The 17,236-nt window shown below is 37.1% G+C and overlaps 2 protein-coding genes across 2 annotated transcripts in view; one reads left to right on the top strand and one right to left on the bottom strand.

Annotated features, from left to right (window-relative positions):
- Window positions 1-4,089, bottom strand: part of LOC117434454 (microtubule-associated protein futsch-like) — a 43,758-nt gene extending 39,669 nt beyond the window's left edge. Inside the window, exons 1-8 of the mRNA XM_059003227.1 lie at window positions 3,895-4,089; window positions 2,706-2,936; window positions 2,484-2,597; window positions 2,206-2,386; window positions 1,448-1,506; window positions 1,265-1,328; window positions 717-875; window positions 140-257 (exon numbers count right to left, since the gene is read on the bottom strand). Coding sequence (XP_058859210.1) covers window positions 140-257; window positions 717-875; window positions 1,265-1,328; window positions 1,448-1,506; window positions 2,206-2,386; window positions 2,484-2,597; window positions 2,706-2,922 — 912 coding nt within the window. The 5' untranslated portion in view covers window positions 2,923-2,936; window positions 3,895-4,089. The remainder of the gene's footprint in view (window positions 1-139; window positions 258-716; window positions 876-1,264; window positions 1,329-1,447; window positions 1,507-2,205; window positions 2,387-2,483; window positions 2,598-2,705; window positions 2,937-3,894) is intronic.
- Window positions 4,090-6,114: 2,025 nt separating this feature from the next.
- On the top strand, window positions 6,115-16,197 carry LOC117434489 (RNA polymerase-associated protein CTR9 homolog). Its single transcript, XM_034057054.3, has 24 exons — window positions 6,115-6,270; window positions 6,947-7,045; window positions 7,442-7,681; window positions 7,827-7,944; window positions 8,098-8,187; window positions 8,639-8,895; window positions 9,318-9,425; window positions 9,770-10,006; window positions 10,226-10,315; window positions 10,442-10,570; window positions 10,728-10,911; window positions 11,123-11,211; window positions 11,442-11,627; window positions 11,745-11,832; window positions 11,927-12,075; window positions 12,329-12,445; window positions 12,597-12,742; window positions 12,860-12,931; window positions 13,271-13,406; window positions 13,863-14,009; window positions 14,359-14,510; window positions 14,716-14,809; window positions 15,013-15,116; window positions 15,224-16,197. Exons 1-24 carry the CDS (start codon window positions 6,226-6,228, stop codon window positions 15,630-15,632), a joined length of 3,486 nt encoding a protein of 1,161 aa, XP_033912945.2. The 5' UTR covers window positions 6,115-6,225; the 3' UTR covers window positions 15,633-16,197.
- Window positions 16,198-17,236: the final 1,039 nt, after the last annotated feature.

Consider the following 17,236-nt stretch of genomic DNA (forward strand, 5'->3'; position numbering starts at 1 on the left):
CTATAAGTATAACCAGAGCAAAGCCTCATGCATTTTTCCCATAACAATGGTGCACCTGATTTCTAAAGCGTGTTATACATGTCAACGTTTTTTGTTTCTTTAAGGTAAAGTCCAATCCAGCTTTAGATGCATACAGTACCAGTTTACTGCTGGAAGTCTGTAGCTGACAGGCTCTTTCTTGATAGTCTCTTGTTGCCCTTTTGGCCTCTTCAAGCTCTTCTGCTTGAGACTTTGCATTTAAAACAGACTGCTGGGAGCTGAAGAGAGATTGTTAAACAGAAATCATGCTTATGGTGCATTTGTTTAAGAAAGTTGTATTGCACTACGATAGGGGAAGTAGGGAAATCATCTAGGAAGCTAAAAAAAGATAGAAAATCAATTTTCATATAACATGGGTGCCATTTTTCTGCTGTTTAATATGAGGAAAAATCAATATACTGTTACACAAATGACATTAAAGTATTTTTTTATATGACCACTAGAGGTCACTATGTGACATGTTCCTTAACTGTTTAAAGCTTCAGTGCTGTACTCGAGACATGAGTATTGTGTGTGTCTTGTGTCTATTTCACAAGGCATATGATAAGTTGGAAGTATTGAAACTGACTGTGTGGTTTGATCACTGTCAATTTGCGATGTTCTGGTTTTTCTGGCAACATTTCTAGTGATATTTGAGAGTCTTTGGTAAGTTCTATGTTGGTCTGGAATATGGATACCTTGTTAATTTGCTCTTCAGTGTGACGATTTCATCAGTCAGCTGTAGGTTAGCTTCTTCACACATTTCCACTGCTCGTAGGAGGCTGGAGTTTTGCTCACTTAACTTCTGGTTTGCATACTGTAGATCTGCAACGCGATTCATTAAATCACTTGTTTCACTATAAACATAAAAAAGAAAAAAAAAAGCTTAACATTACATGAGCCTCTACACCCAAGTACCCAAAGTAAGGTAACAGCATTTTTAACACAAACCCTTCATTCAGATGCCTATGCAGAATTCTATTATAAATCATAGCTAATCATTGCTTAGTTCTAATTACTGTAACCAAGTCTCAAACCCTATTTACAGTATTTAACCCTGTTTAGAATACCTAAACAATGCACCATCAACACATGTTGTAACATGATGTGAATGAATGACAGCAGCCACATTTTCAACAGGTGTTGATCATGTGTGAATAAGGTATAAGTCCTTTCTGAAAGAAAGATGTGCAATTCAAGCAACAATTGCATGCTACATGCAAAGTTAAATAAATACCATACTTACTGGTCTAATCCATCTGTTCCTTCGTGGAAGGCCTTTTCAGATTCAGCAGCAAATAATTCATTCCCTACAGACACAAATCAATGCGTAAACAAATCTGTTCTTTTTCAGGCGCATGCAAAATTTTATTTTTTATTCATCACCAATTCCTGGTGATTTGTTTTCTATTTCCGTCAATAAACATACCATTTATATGAGTTCTGTTCTTCTCAGTTTCCGCATTCTGGCAGTCCTCCTCCAGCATGCTGTGAAATGACATCATTAATATGTTCTATGAGCTCTGGGATCTGTATACAATACATAAGCACTTATCCAATGCATACATTACAAGCAAGACTTCATAAGCAGGTGAAATGTACCTTAAAGAATGCCCTGCTTCCAAGAGATCCCAGCAGAAAACTGCTTGTGCAAGGGCTTTTGGGTAGGCATAAGCATTGCATTGCCTGTGCAACACTGGTGAGCTTCCCAATCTCAACCACCTACAATTTCCCCAGCAATTTTTTTCTTTTTTTTTTTCTTTTTTTTTTTTTTTTTTAATTTAATAGTCGCCAATTATTTTTATTATTTTCTACCAATTTAGAATATCCAATTATTTTTAGGCTCAGCTCACCGCTACCACCCCTGCACTGACTCGGGAGGGGCGAAGATGAACACATGCTGTCCTCCGAAGCGTGTGCCGTCAGCCGCCCGCTTCTTTACACTGCAAGCTCACCACGCAGCCACCTCAGAGCTACAGTGTCGGAGGACAAGGCAGCTCATCTAATCGAATCTCTTTTCAGATTCTAAGTGAAATAGAAATATTAAGCCTAGCCTTTAACTTTTGTCTTTTGTTAATTATAAATGTATTATTATTTGGTTCTGAAAGTTTGGGCATTTCCAGAAGGTTTGGAGTCTGTGCCCCTTTGACATTCTGCTACCCTGATTGGGGAATTGGCTATTCTTACCAGTCCTGGCTGCACTCGACAATCCATCTCTTCATAGCGGCATGGAAAGTGTCTCTGTTAACTGCGACACCCTGTCTGTCAGGATCCAGCATATTATACAGCATTAACAGTCTACCTCTTTCAGGGCTTTGAGCTGTCATGTCCTGCAAGTATTGCATAACAGTGGAAGCCAGAACTTCTCCTATAGAAAAGAAAAGCAAGATCGGTTTACATACAGTATGTGCAAACATCCTCCAATCCCTTGCATGTAAGAGCAGAAGAATCAATAACAAGTGTACCTGTGCCCATAGTGTCACACGCTTCAAAGGTAATGTTCAACACCTCCTCTTCAGAACATGTAAATATCCCTTTTGTTTCATCCTCTTCTAAAACACAGCTGGTCGGACTGAAAACTGAGAAAACAAATTCAAACTGATTATGCATGCTGTAAATAAAGCAGCTACCAAATCACTTATTCCATAACAAGGATCCTGTTTCAGCAATAGGCTTTTAACGCTTACTTCCATTACTTTGGAATTCCTGCATTTGGTCACTTGAATTTGAAGCTGGCTGGTCCTCTTTAGTTACTGCGGTAAGGGAGGCTGCTGTGGTCCGAGTTCTAGGCCAGGCCTGAGACGCTGGGCTAAAGGAAGGGTTGAAGTTTGCACAGGCTATCCCTTGACAACCCTCTGTTGGACAGCAGCAGTGAGATCCATGCGGGTTGTTCAGTGATGCCATAGCCACTGCTGTTCCTTTTAATTGAGAATGGGATTATAGATTTAGTTATATATAGTGTTGTACTAATTATTAAATATATACAGTCATATACATTAAATGTGTTAAGATTTATTTCTTACCTGTTTAATTGAATCTGATGTGTGCAGTTTTCACTTTGATCATTATTTACCAAACTTACTAACTATTCCAGCAAGTATCAATGACTGGGGCTACTTAAAAAACTGAAATGCTGATGTGATGTGGTTTGAAAATTGACAACTACTATAGGGGTATGCAGCTGTAATTTCTGTCCCCTCTGAAACTGTGATTTTGTATAGAGATTTTCCATTTATTAACTCACCGTTGCCACAGTTGCTCACCCCTTGTAGTCGTTTTAAAGCCACCAACTTCAGCTTTTAGAAGCAAACACAGTGGTTGAAAACAGGCATTGTTGCTGGAATAGTTAGTAAGCATGGTAAATAATTATCAACGCATAAACAATAGAGAATGATTATTAAGCCACAAACTTTAAAAATGCAATTTTATGCCTTACAGTGAGCATTGTCCTATTCACAAAAAACTGTATTTTACAGAATGCTGCTGGCTTCTTTGACATCAGAACATGAATATCGAACTGTATTTTATTCATAAACACTGTTTAAGCAAAAACACTAGTCAGTAAAATCATTCAAATAGGACCCTCATTTTAATGTTAAAGAGGCTCTACATTTTTGATATTTTAATTATTTACAAAACTAGTGGTATTTACATCTGTTCAGCTGTTCAGATCAACCCCACTAATGGTAGCTATGCATTTTATTTTATGTTTTCTATTTAAAAAAAAAAAAAATATATATATATATAATAATAATAATAATAATAATAATAATAATAATAATAATAATAATAATAATAATAATAATATAATGTCAGCAAGATAATACAACTTATGATATGAATTTTGATAATGCTTAACACTAAAGATTCACTTACCTAAACTCTGCAGTTTGATATTAATGGTCCTGTCAGAATGCTCTGCAGTAGCTGCTACTGGGCTTTCTCCCTTTCATTTTTCTGTATGTATTTCCTCCGCAGGTGGGAAAAGAGAAACTTCTATCCAGTAAAGCACTCGTATCTGATTGAAGAAACTCGAACCCGTCCAGGGGACAACACTGAAGCTCAGTGACAGGCGACTCGGTAACTGAAACATTTTATCAGCCAGCAGCACAAAAATCAAGACGTTGTTTCTGGGTTATTAAGGCATGCAATGAGATGAAAACATTACTCTGTGTTGAAATCTACAGCTGGATCTGAATTTCACTTACATAATAGAAACACAAGCACAAGTTACAAGCAAGTTTAGCAGTTAAATAACTATTACACTTTATTGTAAAGCAGCACTACCACATATTATATCTATAGCTATCTATCTATCTATATATATAGTTTATATATATATATATATATATATATATATATATATATATATATATATATAAAACAAGTAAATGTGATGCAAATCTTACAAGGAAGAAGTCTTACCTACCAGCCTGTGTTTACTTCCGACAGTGAATGATATAGATACACTGTTTTTTTGCCTATTTTAGCAGCCCACTGCAAGTCAGTTTACTGTAGACGTGCAATGGTGTTTAAATAAACTGTGAAGAAGCTGTTGATTCCACTGATCTTGGTCAGAAAATTGCTTCTGCCTGTTTTGTTCACTCACTTGCACTTCAAAACCAGCTGATATAGACAGCCCCTCTTTGCTTCCATCAGATGAACCATTCACCTGAAACAAATCAGCATGCAATTTATGCGTGCAGGCCACAACATAATCTAGCTGTGATATACTGTTTTAATTAAATGCAGTCTACAGTTTAGCACATCAAATGTTTCAAAGCCTTGTTGTTTAACTTCTCTCTTCCTGTATAACGCTTGTGTCACACAGAACTGACACCCAACAAGGAAGTTCAGATGGTGTTAAAATTTAAACGAAAATTCAGTGAGGGTTTAAAAATAAGTTTAGTCAATTTCCTACACTTTATTTTGCATATGCCCGCAGCTCCATTTATCATTGTGCAGTTGAATTTTATATTTCTTAATCGGCCTTTATAATTCCTTTTCTGGACAGAAAATAGTCTATTTCCAGTTAGGCAGGATGTTCCACTGAAACTGATGGACAGAGTGAAGTAGTTCCTCTGAATGATACAAAGAGTAGAGGACTCCAATACCTGTGGACCAAGTTTTAAGATCTAAAGTGTTTTCAGCAAAGTTTCAACGTTTTTAAAGTATAATGTCAACCACAGAATACAAGAAAGTCGAATAAACTAAATAAAAGATGTTCCAAATATTCATTGAGCATTCAAATTATGAATCCAAATTATGAATCACTAAGATATGTGCTTATGGACAGGAGAGTTCAAGTAGAAGACAATCAAAACTAAAATGCGGCCTGCACCTAGTTTCTGTGAACAAAAACCAGCAGAAAAAAACACCATTTGTGTGCACTTGCCAAAATATAAAGCTGCATTATATTTTTATATTTGGACCCCTTTGTTAATGACAAATAACTGCAAGGATATTTATAACAACTTTAAGAATTAGGCAATCGTTACTTGCCTATACAATACAAATACAATATTGTTAAGGGTCAAAAATGGACTATTAGATGTAAAGCATTTAATACAAAATATAATAGTGTACTGTAACACCAAAAATAAATAAACAGAATAAAAAGGCAAGAAATATGTACATCTGCCTCCTTAAAACAGCAGCTTGAACTTTCAATAATTAAGCATACAGATCAAATAAAAATGTTTGGTAACCATGTCATTTTGCCATATGTATTATCCAAAACATAACTGTTCTGGACCACAGTGGCCCATTTTATGTTCCTCGTTTTGAGAAAGGCATTTTCAAGATTTTTATTTTTTGGCAAATAGGCAAATTGACAAAATGTTATATTTATAAATAACTAGAAATTCTCAAGCATCACTGCATCTTCTCCAAAAAAATAGAAAGTGTATGTATGATTTAAGTAAATTACACTTGTTTTTCCTACAGCACGACAGTAGACTTAACTATTCTCTTCTTTAACTGAAAATGTATCTAAACTACTATATGTTTTGACAGCTTCATACTAAACTCTACGCGCTTCAAAGCAAAAGCACATGTCTCCCGCCCGGTCCCCCCGGATGTGTTCTACTAGGTTCCTTAGCATATTCCGGTTGAAAGCGGAAGCAGCCTCACGGTGTTTCTCCTGAACAGTGGAGGGAGGAGAGTTACCGAGGAATAAGTGTTGGGATTGGGAGTCAGGTCGCCAACATGTCTCGGGGCTCCATTGAAATCCCTCTTCGGGATACTGACGAGGTAAGGAGCACGTTTGGATGTTAAAACAACTCGTGCCGATTTAAATACGGTGGCTTTGTTTAGAATTCTAGAGGTATTCGCGCATGTCTCAAGATTGGCCTCTCTTGCTGTCGCAGCACAGGCCTGTTTTGTTTCTGACAGAAACTGTGCTTGTATTTTGACTCTGGTCTGCCGAGATCTAACTGTGCTGTAATGCCCGGTTCTTCTTGTCTGTGTAGTTTATAACAGTCATTGTGCTTCACGCTTATTTTAATAGATTACAAAAGAAAAAAGACCCATTTAGGACAGGCATAGTTTTTGTTGTTGATGTACAGTACCACTAGCTAAAAAAAACGTAGCTACTTTGTTCCGCAAACATGTACTCTTCTGTATATATTTTTGTGCACTCTGCTTTATCTGAAAGAAAACTGACTTTGTTTGCTGTACAGTTTGTTTACATTTGCAGTGGTTACCCGCTTCCTCCCTCCCATTAAACCTGCTTGTCAGCTACACCGTGACTTAAGAATTGAACCACTTGATGCCTTGATTTAATAATATTTTCAGATTATGTGGGACTATGTAGTTTGGATCTATTTAACTACCCAGAAGAGTCATGTAGTTTTGTCATTGATCTGAAATGGCAGACTGAACTTACCAGTCACATTTTTTCTTATGTTTACTTTTACTTGTCTTGCAGGTCATTGAGCTTGACTTCGATCAGTTACCCGAAGGAGATGAAGTTATCAGTATCCTCAAGCAGGAACACACCCAGCTGCACATCTGGATTGCTCTGGCAGTTAGTATTGATCATGATTTATTAAAACCTGTCATTACAGTGTTGATCTATTTTGGGATTCTATGTTGGCATTGACTGAGGATGCACACCAGTTGAGTTTAGCACTGACTTTCCAACATGTTTAGAGATTTGTTTAAACTTGTCCAGCCACTCAAAATAGGTGCACAGACAGGTGCATGTCTTTCCAAGCACCATTTATTTCCCCAAGCCCCAGAAGTAGTCATTTATAACTGTACTGAAATGAGTATCATTCTGCAAAATTGCTTCCTTAAGATATACTGTATAATTTCAGTTATATGCTAGCTTAATTATATGGCAATTATGTGCTGTTTATCTGTATCTTACTGTTTTTTTTTTTTTATATCCCCTTTGATAAATTAATACAATGCATCTCAGCTGGAATATTACAAACAAGGCAAGACGGAGGACTTTGTCAAATTGCTCGAAGCAGCCAGAATAGATGGAAACTTGGACTATAGAGACCATGAGAAAGATCAGATGACGTGTCTGGATACCCTGGCAGCTTACTATGTACAGCAGGCCAGGAAAGAGAAGAATAAAGATGCCAAGAAAGAGCTCATTACCCAGGCCACCTTGCTGTACACAATGGCAGACAAAATTATCATGTATGACCAGGTAAGAAATATTTCTGTCAGTGGTTTTCTGCGTTTTTTAAAATTTTAAAAACCTGAAAATCACCTTCATTGCAATGCCTGTGAGGTCCATACAAATTATGATTTTAAAAAGGTCAGTTGAATATTTTGCTTTGCGGTTTCTTTAGAACCACTTGTTGGGGCGAGCCTGTTTCTGTCTGCTGGAAGGAGATAAAATGGACCAGGCAGATGCCCAGTTTCATTTCGTTCTTAACCAGTCAACAAATAACATCCCAGCCCTTCTAGGTTAGTCCCATTTCTAAAACCTTATTTTCTTTAATGGCATTTTAATATGTAATAACATTTTACGGATTTGTAAAAGACACTAAATGGTTTGTACAGTTTTGATTGTTGGTAAGAATGATTTACTGTTTGAGACTCTCTTTTTGCGATTTATAGGTAAGGCATGCATCTCTTTCAACAAGAAAGACTACAGAGGTGCATTGGCATACTATAAGAAGGCACTACGTACCAATCCTGGTTGCCCAGGTAAAAAAAAGCTAATTCTTCTTGTGTGTGTGCAAATCTAATAGTATGTCTTTTATTACAACAACAATACAGAGTTTTAATACATTAGATTCCCATAAATTAAAATGGGGAATAAACAACTTTAGGTTTAATCAACTACATCCTTTTCCTGTTATGCAGAGGGTTAGAAACGCTGATTAGTCCTGTATTTACTAATCAGCGTTTTGGGTTTCAAAACTTCTATTAGGTTTATTCTTCTCAGCTATCATGCCTCTGCTAAATCTGTTCTGAACTGATTGCATCTGAGTATGTAGGTTTTCTGTTAGGAGTTGTTCATGTAGCTCTAGGGGATACAAAATATTTAACATGATCTCTTAAACATCTGGTTTAATTGTGGGCATTTCTGAAACTGAAGACTGGGTACAGGATGAATGTAAGTCCCTTACATTAAATCAAACTTCTTTCTTCCCAGCTGAGGTGCGGTTAGGTATGGCCCACTGCTTCGTGAAGCTCAGCAAACTGGAGAAAGCTCGTCTGGCATTCGGCAGAGCTCTGGAGCTCAATTCAAAGTGTGTGGGTGCTTTAGTTGGATTAGCTGTTCTGGAACTAAACAGCAAAGAAGCAGATTCTATTAAAAATGGTGTCCAGCTTCTCTCAAGAGCCTACACCATTGACCCCAGTAATCCCATGGTTTTGAATCATTTGGCTAATCATTTCTTCTTTAAAAAGGTAGGTACCCAATACAGTAGTTTCACATAGCGACACTATATAATTTGCTGGCAGCAGATCAGGACTATAGTGAAACTATTACTTTAATATTAAACATGTTTCTGTAAGTCTGTCATGATGCCAAAAATGGAGGACTTTTGACTGTACCCTTTCGCTCATGGTCATATTTAATCTCTTAAATTATGCAAATGTTTCTTAAATACAATGCAAGATACTGTAAAACAGTGTTTATAAGCATGCCATTAATTTTTGCCAACTTTGTAGATAAGTAGTCACTAACTTACTGTAAATGGCTGCTAATTGTGCTGTACTTTTTAAAACAGTGGCATCTTTTTTTTCGTGGAGATTAAGAAGCTGCAGCTATAAAAAGGTTTGTAGTACATGCCAGTGGTAAACTCTCATACATTCTCCTGTTCTTTCAGGATTACAGTAAAGTGCAGCATTTGGCTCTTCATGCGTTTCATAACACAGAGGTGGAAGCTATGCAGGCAGAGAGTTGCTACCAGCTTGCAAGATCTTTCCACGTGCAGGTACGTTTAATATTACGCTCACTAAAAATAAACCGTATGTTTGGACCTGGTATTATTTCAAGGTTTGGTGGAAAATGTACCAATCCAGTCCTCAAACGATGTTTTGCTATTTGACCTACACAATTGTAAATGATCCTTGCACAGTAAAGTACTAATATCCTAGTCGTGAATTAACTGAATTTGTAAATGATCAAGTTGTGACAAAAGTTGGGGCCACTGTGGTTCTAAGGATGCCCCTCTACTACAGTATTTGGATCAGTAATTTTGCTTTGTTAAACTTTTTCTCCTTTCCTTACTTGCATGATTACATTTTGTTTCTAACTGCTGCTTTTCTTTTTTTATAGGAGGACTATGATCAGGCTTTTCAGTATTATTACCAGGCAACTCAGTTTGCCTCCTCCACATTTGTGCTGCCCTTCTTTGGCCTGGGACAGATGTACGTGTATAGACGGGACAAAGAGAATGCAGCGCAGTGCTTTGAAAAGGTTTTGAAAGCTTATCCCAATAACTACGAGACCATGAAGATTCTTGGGTCCCTGTATGCTGCCTCTGAGGACCAGGAAAAGAGAGATATTGCAAAGGTATATTTGTGCATCTGGTGTCTGTCTCAACACAATGTTTCATAGCAGGATTTATTTTTCTTCCTGCATGTTATTCTATACTCCATCTAGCCTAGTTTTGTTTATTTTAATTTCTTGCTTGTTTTGCTTTAAGGAATGTATAGGGATTATGTCAGTATTATTATATATATATATAAATATATATTATAGGCATGTATAAATGTATTTATTTTGTTCCAGGGCCATCTGAAGAAAGTATCTGAGCAGTACCCGGATGATGTGGAGGCTTGGATTGAGCTGGCACAAATCCTTGAGCAGACGGATATTCAGGTGACTGCAGTAATTTTATGTTAGTTATTGAACCTGCTCTTTTCATAATACCTGATCTGGAAAGCATGTAGAAAAGCTCTGCTCATTGTTGAAAGGCAGTAGAACTGACTTCCATTTCTCCTACAGGGTGCCCTCTCTGCCTATGGAACAGCCACCCGGATCCTGCAGGAGAAGGTGCAGGCAGACGTACCTCCTGAGATCCTGAACAATCTGGGGGCTCTGCACTTCAGACTTGGAAACTTGGGGGAAGCAAAGGTATGTACTGTGTTTGTAGCTATACTTTCAAACACAAGATGCTGCTATTTTCTGCACATTATCAAATATATATATATAGTTCGATATAAGTATAGTTTAGTTATATTTAGTTGTCAGGTTGTTTTGTTATTGGACTGAATTCTTTTGTTTTTATCAGAAATACTTTTTGGCTTCTCTGGAACGTGCCAAAGCAGAAGGAGAGCATGATGAGCATTACTACAATGCAATCTCTGTGACCACTTCCTATAATCTGGCCAGACTTTATGAGGCCATGAATGAATTCCATGAATCAGAAAAACTTTACAAGAATGTCTTAAGGGAGCATCCTAATTATGTGGATTGTAAGTATATCTCACTGATCTATAACTGAAATTTAGTGGCCTGTTGAGCTGCATTTGAAGAAGTGAATTTACCCGACTTGCTGGTTCCTATATGCATATAGAGTAAGCAGTATTTGACTTGACTTAATCATAATCAAATGGATTTTTTCTCTTATTCTTGGAAGCCGAGGAATTTCAAGTCATAAAAATCCATTTGTATTTTATTTTCCAGGCTATTTACGGCTGGGGGCGATGGCCAGAGACAAGGGGAACTTTTATGAAGCGTCCGACTGGTTCAAAGAGGCTCTACAGATTAACCAGGTATGCTGCTATATGGTATAAATTCCAGAAACAAACACATAAAAATATTGATGCGCATCCTTGTTTTTGTATACAAACCATTGACATTGACTGTTAGAGTAGTCTCTTGTTGGAACGAAATAAGACTTGATATGTGAAGTGCATTGGATTTTTCTTTAATTTCGATTTGTATTTTCATTAGACTACATTTTAATTTTGTTTAATGGTTACACCTTTCTCTCCACCCCTAGGACCATCCAGATGCTTGGTCTCTAATAGGAAATCTTCATTTGGCCAAACAAGAATGGGGTCCGGGCCAGAAGAAGTTTGAGAGGATCCTTAAACAACCTTCCACTCAGAATGACACATACTCCATGTTGGCTCTGGGCAATGTATGGCTTCAGACCCTCCACCAGCCAACCAGAGACAGGGAAAAGGTACAGTGGCTCTGAGATGAGTTCAGATTTGTTTTATGTATTTATCTCTGGAGATCAGATACTGTATCTCATGGTCCATGTTTAGTATTTATTTATTTATTTCCCCCCTCTTATTAGGAAAAGCGACATCAGGATCGTGCTTTGGCCATCTATAAACAAGTGCTGCGAAATGACTCCAAGAACTTGTATGCTGCTAATGGCATAGGTTGGTATATTTGTATATGGCATAGGTTGGCCAAATTTAAATGGTGAAACTTACACTTTTTTTGTATGACCCTTCCAACCCCATCTTTTTTTAGGTGCTGTCCTTGCACATAAGGGATATTATCGTGAGGCCCGGGATGTTTTTGCCCAGGTTAGGGAAGCTACAGCAGAGATCAGCGATGTCTGGTTGAACCTGGCACACATCTATGTGGAGCAGAAACAGTACATCAGTGCAGTACAGATGGTAAGTATCTCAGTATTTAGTATGTTTTTGCTGAAGATAACAGTTGGCCACATGTAAAAGTATTTACGTGACTGATATATTTAGTAAAACATTTTAATGACTAATTATCTGGAAATTATCCAAACAAACGTTTTCATGTAAATTCTAAGTGTTTTTGAGGTGATTTACAAAGATGTTAACAGATAAAAAAAATATATATATGTTTAGCAATCCCCTTTCTAAATGCAATCCTTTATTGTGTGTTCTTCTAAAGTATGAAAACTGCCTGAAAAAGTTCTACAAACATCAGAACACGGAGGTGTTGCTTTACTTGTCTCGGGCCTTATTCAAATGTGGCAAACTACAGGAGTGCAAGCATACCCTGCTCAAGGTAATTTACTTTCTGTTATTATTAGATATCTATCACTGACTATGATGGAAAGGGGTTGTTTACTAGGCTCTTAAGTTTTTAAACAACATGGAGTCCTCATAAACACTCGTTTTGAATTTCTATTTAAAAACTTCCTGAATTTGATTCCCAGGCGCGGCATGTTGCCCCTAATGACACTGTGCTGATGTTTAACGTGGCTTTAGTACTGCAGAGACTGGCTACGCTAGTGCTGAAAGATGAGAAGAGTAACCTAAAGGCTGTACTCTGTGCTGTCAAAGAGCTTGAACTAGCCCACAGGTAAACCTATTGCTTCTGTGCCCTAGCACTATTTATTAAATGCGCTTGCTGATTTTTAGTTGTGCTAAATACATTTATTGTTACTTAATCACTGTGTTTTTCTTTCCTGGAATGCAGGTATTTTAGTTACCTCAGCAAAGCTGGAGACAAGATGAGATTTGACTTGGTGCTTGCTTCAACTGAAGCCAGGTGGGTTTCTCTTTCCTCGTTTTAAAGGAAGGAGCTCAAAACCTTCTCGGAAAGTAGATTATATTTAACGGAACTCTTTTAGCCTGCCTGTTAGATTTAGTTTCAAACTGGGAACAATTATTTTTCAGAAATGTCCCAATTCACATACTACAAAATAATTCTAGGTTTAATTCATTCATAAATTAAAAAAAAAAAAAAAAAGATGTGAGCATTATTGGTAGATTTTTGCAACGTACATGTTACCCAATTTAAATTGCAGTCGTTAAGGGTTCGGCCGTAACATCACTACCTTGTTACCATTGTTTCTGTATATGATTTTCTTTTTCCACACTATTTCAGGCAGTGTTCGGATTTGCTCAGCCAGGCGCAGTACCATGTGGCTCGTGCCCGCAAGCAGGATGAAGAGGAGAAGGAGCTTCGGTCTAAACAAGAACAGGAAAGGGAGGTTCTCCGGGCACAACAATTCAAACAGATGGTCTGTATCATTCTATACAGTAGCTTCTTTAGCCTTTTGACAACCAAAGTATTTCAGCTTCTTATTCTGCAGTTGATGTAACAGTTTTCATTCCAGAATAGGATTGTACATTTTACTCTTCTGTTTCGGAGTGGTGGCGTAATTTGCTAAATTCCCACTGGATCAGTCTTGATAGTTATAAGTGTGATTTCTGATATTCTTTATATTGTGATAATTGAATATCCCGGTTAAGAGCAAGAGATTTTCATAGCTGATGATTGATGTGTCATTACACTGTTTTTTCCAGTTTTCATGTAGGATCAAATGTCTTTTGAAGGTTTCTAGAACTTGTAACGCCCTAATTTTAAAAGCGTATGTTTTTATTTATTTATATATATGTGTGTGTGTGTGTGTGTGTGTATAAATCTAGTATAAAATAAAAGCATCAACAGTGTCCTTCTTTTCTTAAACATCCAGGAAGATAAGCGTAATAAGGAGGTTGAAGAGCAGAAGAAGTTGCTGGAGCAGAGAGCACAGTACGTGGAGAAGACCAGGAACCTCCTGTCGTTTGCAAACGGAGGCAAGGAAATCAAAGAGAAGAAGAGAGGAGGTGGAGGCGGCAGGGTAAGTGCACAGCAATGCATCTTTGAGCCTCAGAATGACTACTTTAAGAATACATTGCATGTATTGCTGACCCAATCTCCATAACAATTATGAGCACTTATGAGCAAGAGAACCAGATATGCAAAGGTTAAGTGAAGATATAATATGTATTGTATTTAACCATTCGTCCAATTTGTTGTTGAAAATAATCTAGTTCAGATTTGTTACATAGTGAATCTAACCCACATGTTTAATCTGCAGAAAGCAGATGTAAGGCCATAAAAGGATGGCATTTACCTACAAAATTCCTATTGTGTGTGTGTGTGTGTGTGTGTGTGTGTGTGTGTGTGTGTGTTTTTTTTTTTTTTAGCGTTCCAAGAAAGCGTCTGAATTTGACGAGTTTGTTAATGATGACTCTGATGAGGATTTGCCTTCAAAGAAGAAAAAGAGGAGGAAGGGAGGCAGTGGAAGTGATCAAGAGGAGGCTGATGATGGAGAGAAGAAACCAAGGAAGAGGAGAAGGTATGAGATAGTGTCCTTGGAAATAGCAATTTTAATACTAGTCAGGCCATGTTCTAATGTATTATAACAGGTAATAACATTTAATGAAACTTGTTGTAAAACATTGAGACACTTAATAAATTAGAAGCTAAGATATTAGCATTGATCGTGTCACCTTAATGTATGTTGGATCCTGAAACACATTTTTCTATTTTGTGTTTTTAAGACCACAAAAGGATGAGGATGGAAGTGATGATGAGGAAGGTTCCTCAAGACCTAAGAAACAACGCAAGCCTAGAGAACGCAAGAGAATTGAGAAGGTTTGTTTTGTCTCAAACATCAGAAATCTTGACAATTTATAGAACGGCAACAAGTATTGTGCATGATATATAACTGTTTTTTTTTAAATTTGAAAATGATTGTTCAGCATAAAGGCTGTTCCAATGTAATAGTCCTATTTTCACTGCAGAAATAATGCTTGTAATTCTGTGCAAAGATCATATAAATGTTATTCATTTCATAGCCTGATCGTATGCCGCCTTCATTGAAAGGGAAGATCAAGTCGAAGGCAATAATTTCCTCTTCAGAGTCTTCAGATGAGGATGGACTTAAAATTGCTGAGGACCGGTAAGACGCCAAAAACACTTAAGATGCCTTCATAAGAGTTATAACTCCTATTGAATAATGTAATAAATGATTTTGATAAAGCAGATATTTTTTTATTCAATGTCTAGAAATCCAAGAGACAGTGGATCTGAGGATGACGATGACAATGAACAATCGCACAGGAAGCGCATCGTGTCGGAGAGCGAGTCTGATGAAGAGAGGAAGAAGTCTGGCAGTGAGGCAGCAGGAAGCCCTCAAAGGTCTGGTAGCCAGAGATCCGATGACGATTCTGGCAGCGATCAGCCGGTTAGGAAGAGGAAACAGCAGTCAGAATCGGACCAGTCCGATAACGATTCTGTTCGATCCAAAAAAAGCTGCTCCGGGGGTTCAGATGATGAGTCCCGCCCAGCTTCTCCTGCTGCAGATTCAGACAGGGTCTCTGATAATGAAGGCTCAGCAAGGGCATCCGGAAACGAATCCGAGCCAGAGAGGTCCAATAACGAGGCTTCAGATCACGGCTCTGATGACAGTGACTAAAAATGTGAAGATGCAAAATGTTGTACTTTTTGCAAACTAAGCTGAGATATGGAGTTTCCTGATTTGGTTTATGGATAATCTTAAACATAGCTGAAAAGGACATTTCATGTATTTTCTTTTACTAAAGATGTGCAGCAGCAACACACAATTCTGGATTGGGGGGTGGGGGGTTATGGCAATTCTTTTTAGTTACATGTTTTAGAATCCTATGATGCTGTAACAAGTTTTTTTGGGGGGGTGTTTTCATATTCTGCATAAAGGTAAAATAGAAGAAGCAATATTTTGTAAGAATATTTAACATCAGGCTTTTTTTTTTAAAATAAAATGTCATTACAGTTTTAGGATTATCAGAATAGTTACAAGAAGCCTCAACTGTAAAGCCCGTAATCTGTGCTGCATATTCAGAAGTAAAAATCTGTAGATAATAAAATGTCATCATAAATTAACATATTGGTGTTTATGGGTTTTATAATGCCTGTGAGTAGCAGTGCTGAATTTCTCTAACAACAGCCATCTCATGAATCATTCATTTAAACAGAAGTAACATTTAATAAATCATGTAACTTTGTTGTTTGTTGTCTCATAAATTTAATCTGTTTAAGGTATTCACAAATGTGGTTACCAAAATGATCAACAAAGCTATTACATTTCAGCTCATATTGAATGATCATGAACGGTAATTGGTTACGTAATGAATTGTGAAGTACAGTAGCTGGAACGTCTAGGAATTAAAACAAGCTTTAATGTTTACAGCTTGTTCAGTACACCTCTTAAACAGCTGTGTCAAGTGTAAGCAAGTTGAGTATTGCCCCAACACTGACCATAGGCCTGACCTGTTCAGTTTAGGTTTTAATACCTACCTGTTTTTTTACTATACATTAAAAAATAGTGTATCAGTTTTGTAATCAAAATGTGTTGGACCAGATGGAATCATATTATGAATGTCTTAAGATTAAACCAGGAATTGTTAACCTATTGCAATCTTGACTGTAATGTGAGGGTTCAACCTAGATCCCAAGGCTCTTAAAGCATAAATGCTGAAACCATTCCTTTAAAGATAATCCAAACATACTGTAGCCGAAGGCTTGCGTTTAAGCTGTGCTAAACTGCTTTATAAGACTTATCCAGGCAATATCTTTCACGCATGAAACCGAAATGACACACTGCTCATCTGTTTTTTGTATTATACCCTACTTAAACTGTTAATCTTGAAAAATGCATGATACTAACAAAAAACATGTATTCTCCTGAGCTTGTATCACAAGGTTTCTTGCTTGGTTAAACTTGGCTTGGTCATTCACAAAACAAATACACGTTTCAGTATACAAAAATGTCTTGCATTTGAAAAAAAGATTCCAACTTCCCAGGAATAGAGCTGACCTGTGAAAAACACTTGTGTTTTCACACAATAATAGTAAATATACAATAAATAAAATTATATCAGCCAATAGGGGCACAAATAGAAGTTTCAATTACATTTAAGTGATATGATTTAAATGCAATGAATACTAATCTGAACATTTATTCCAATTGGACCATTAATCAGTTAGGATTTGTGGGATGGACCTGCTTCTGCTAGAATGTGCTTATAAATTAAATGTAGT

The sequence above is a fragment of the Acipenser ruthenus genome, chromosome 28 (genome assembly GCF_902713425.1).
Source record: "Acipenser ruthenus chromosome 28, fAciRut3.2 maternal haplotype, whole genome shotgun sequence".
In the NCBI taxonomy this organism is placed as follows: domain Eukaryota; kingdom Metazoa; phylum Chordata; class Actinopteri; order Acipenseriformes; family Acipenseridae; genus Acipenser; species Acipenser ruthenus.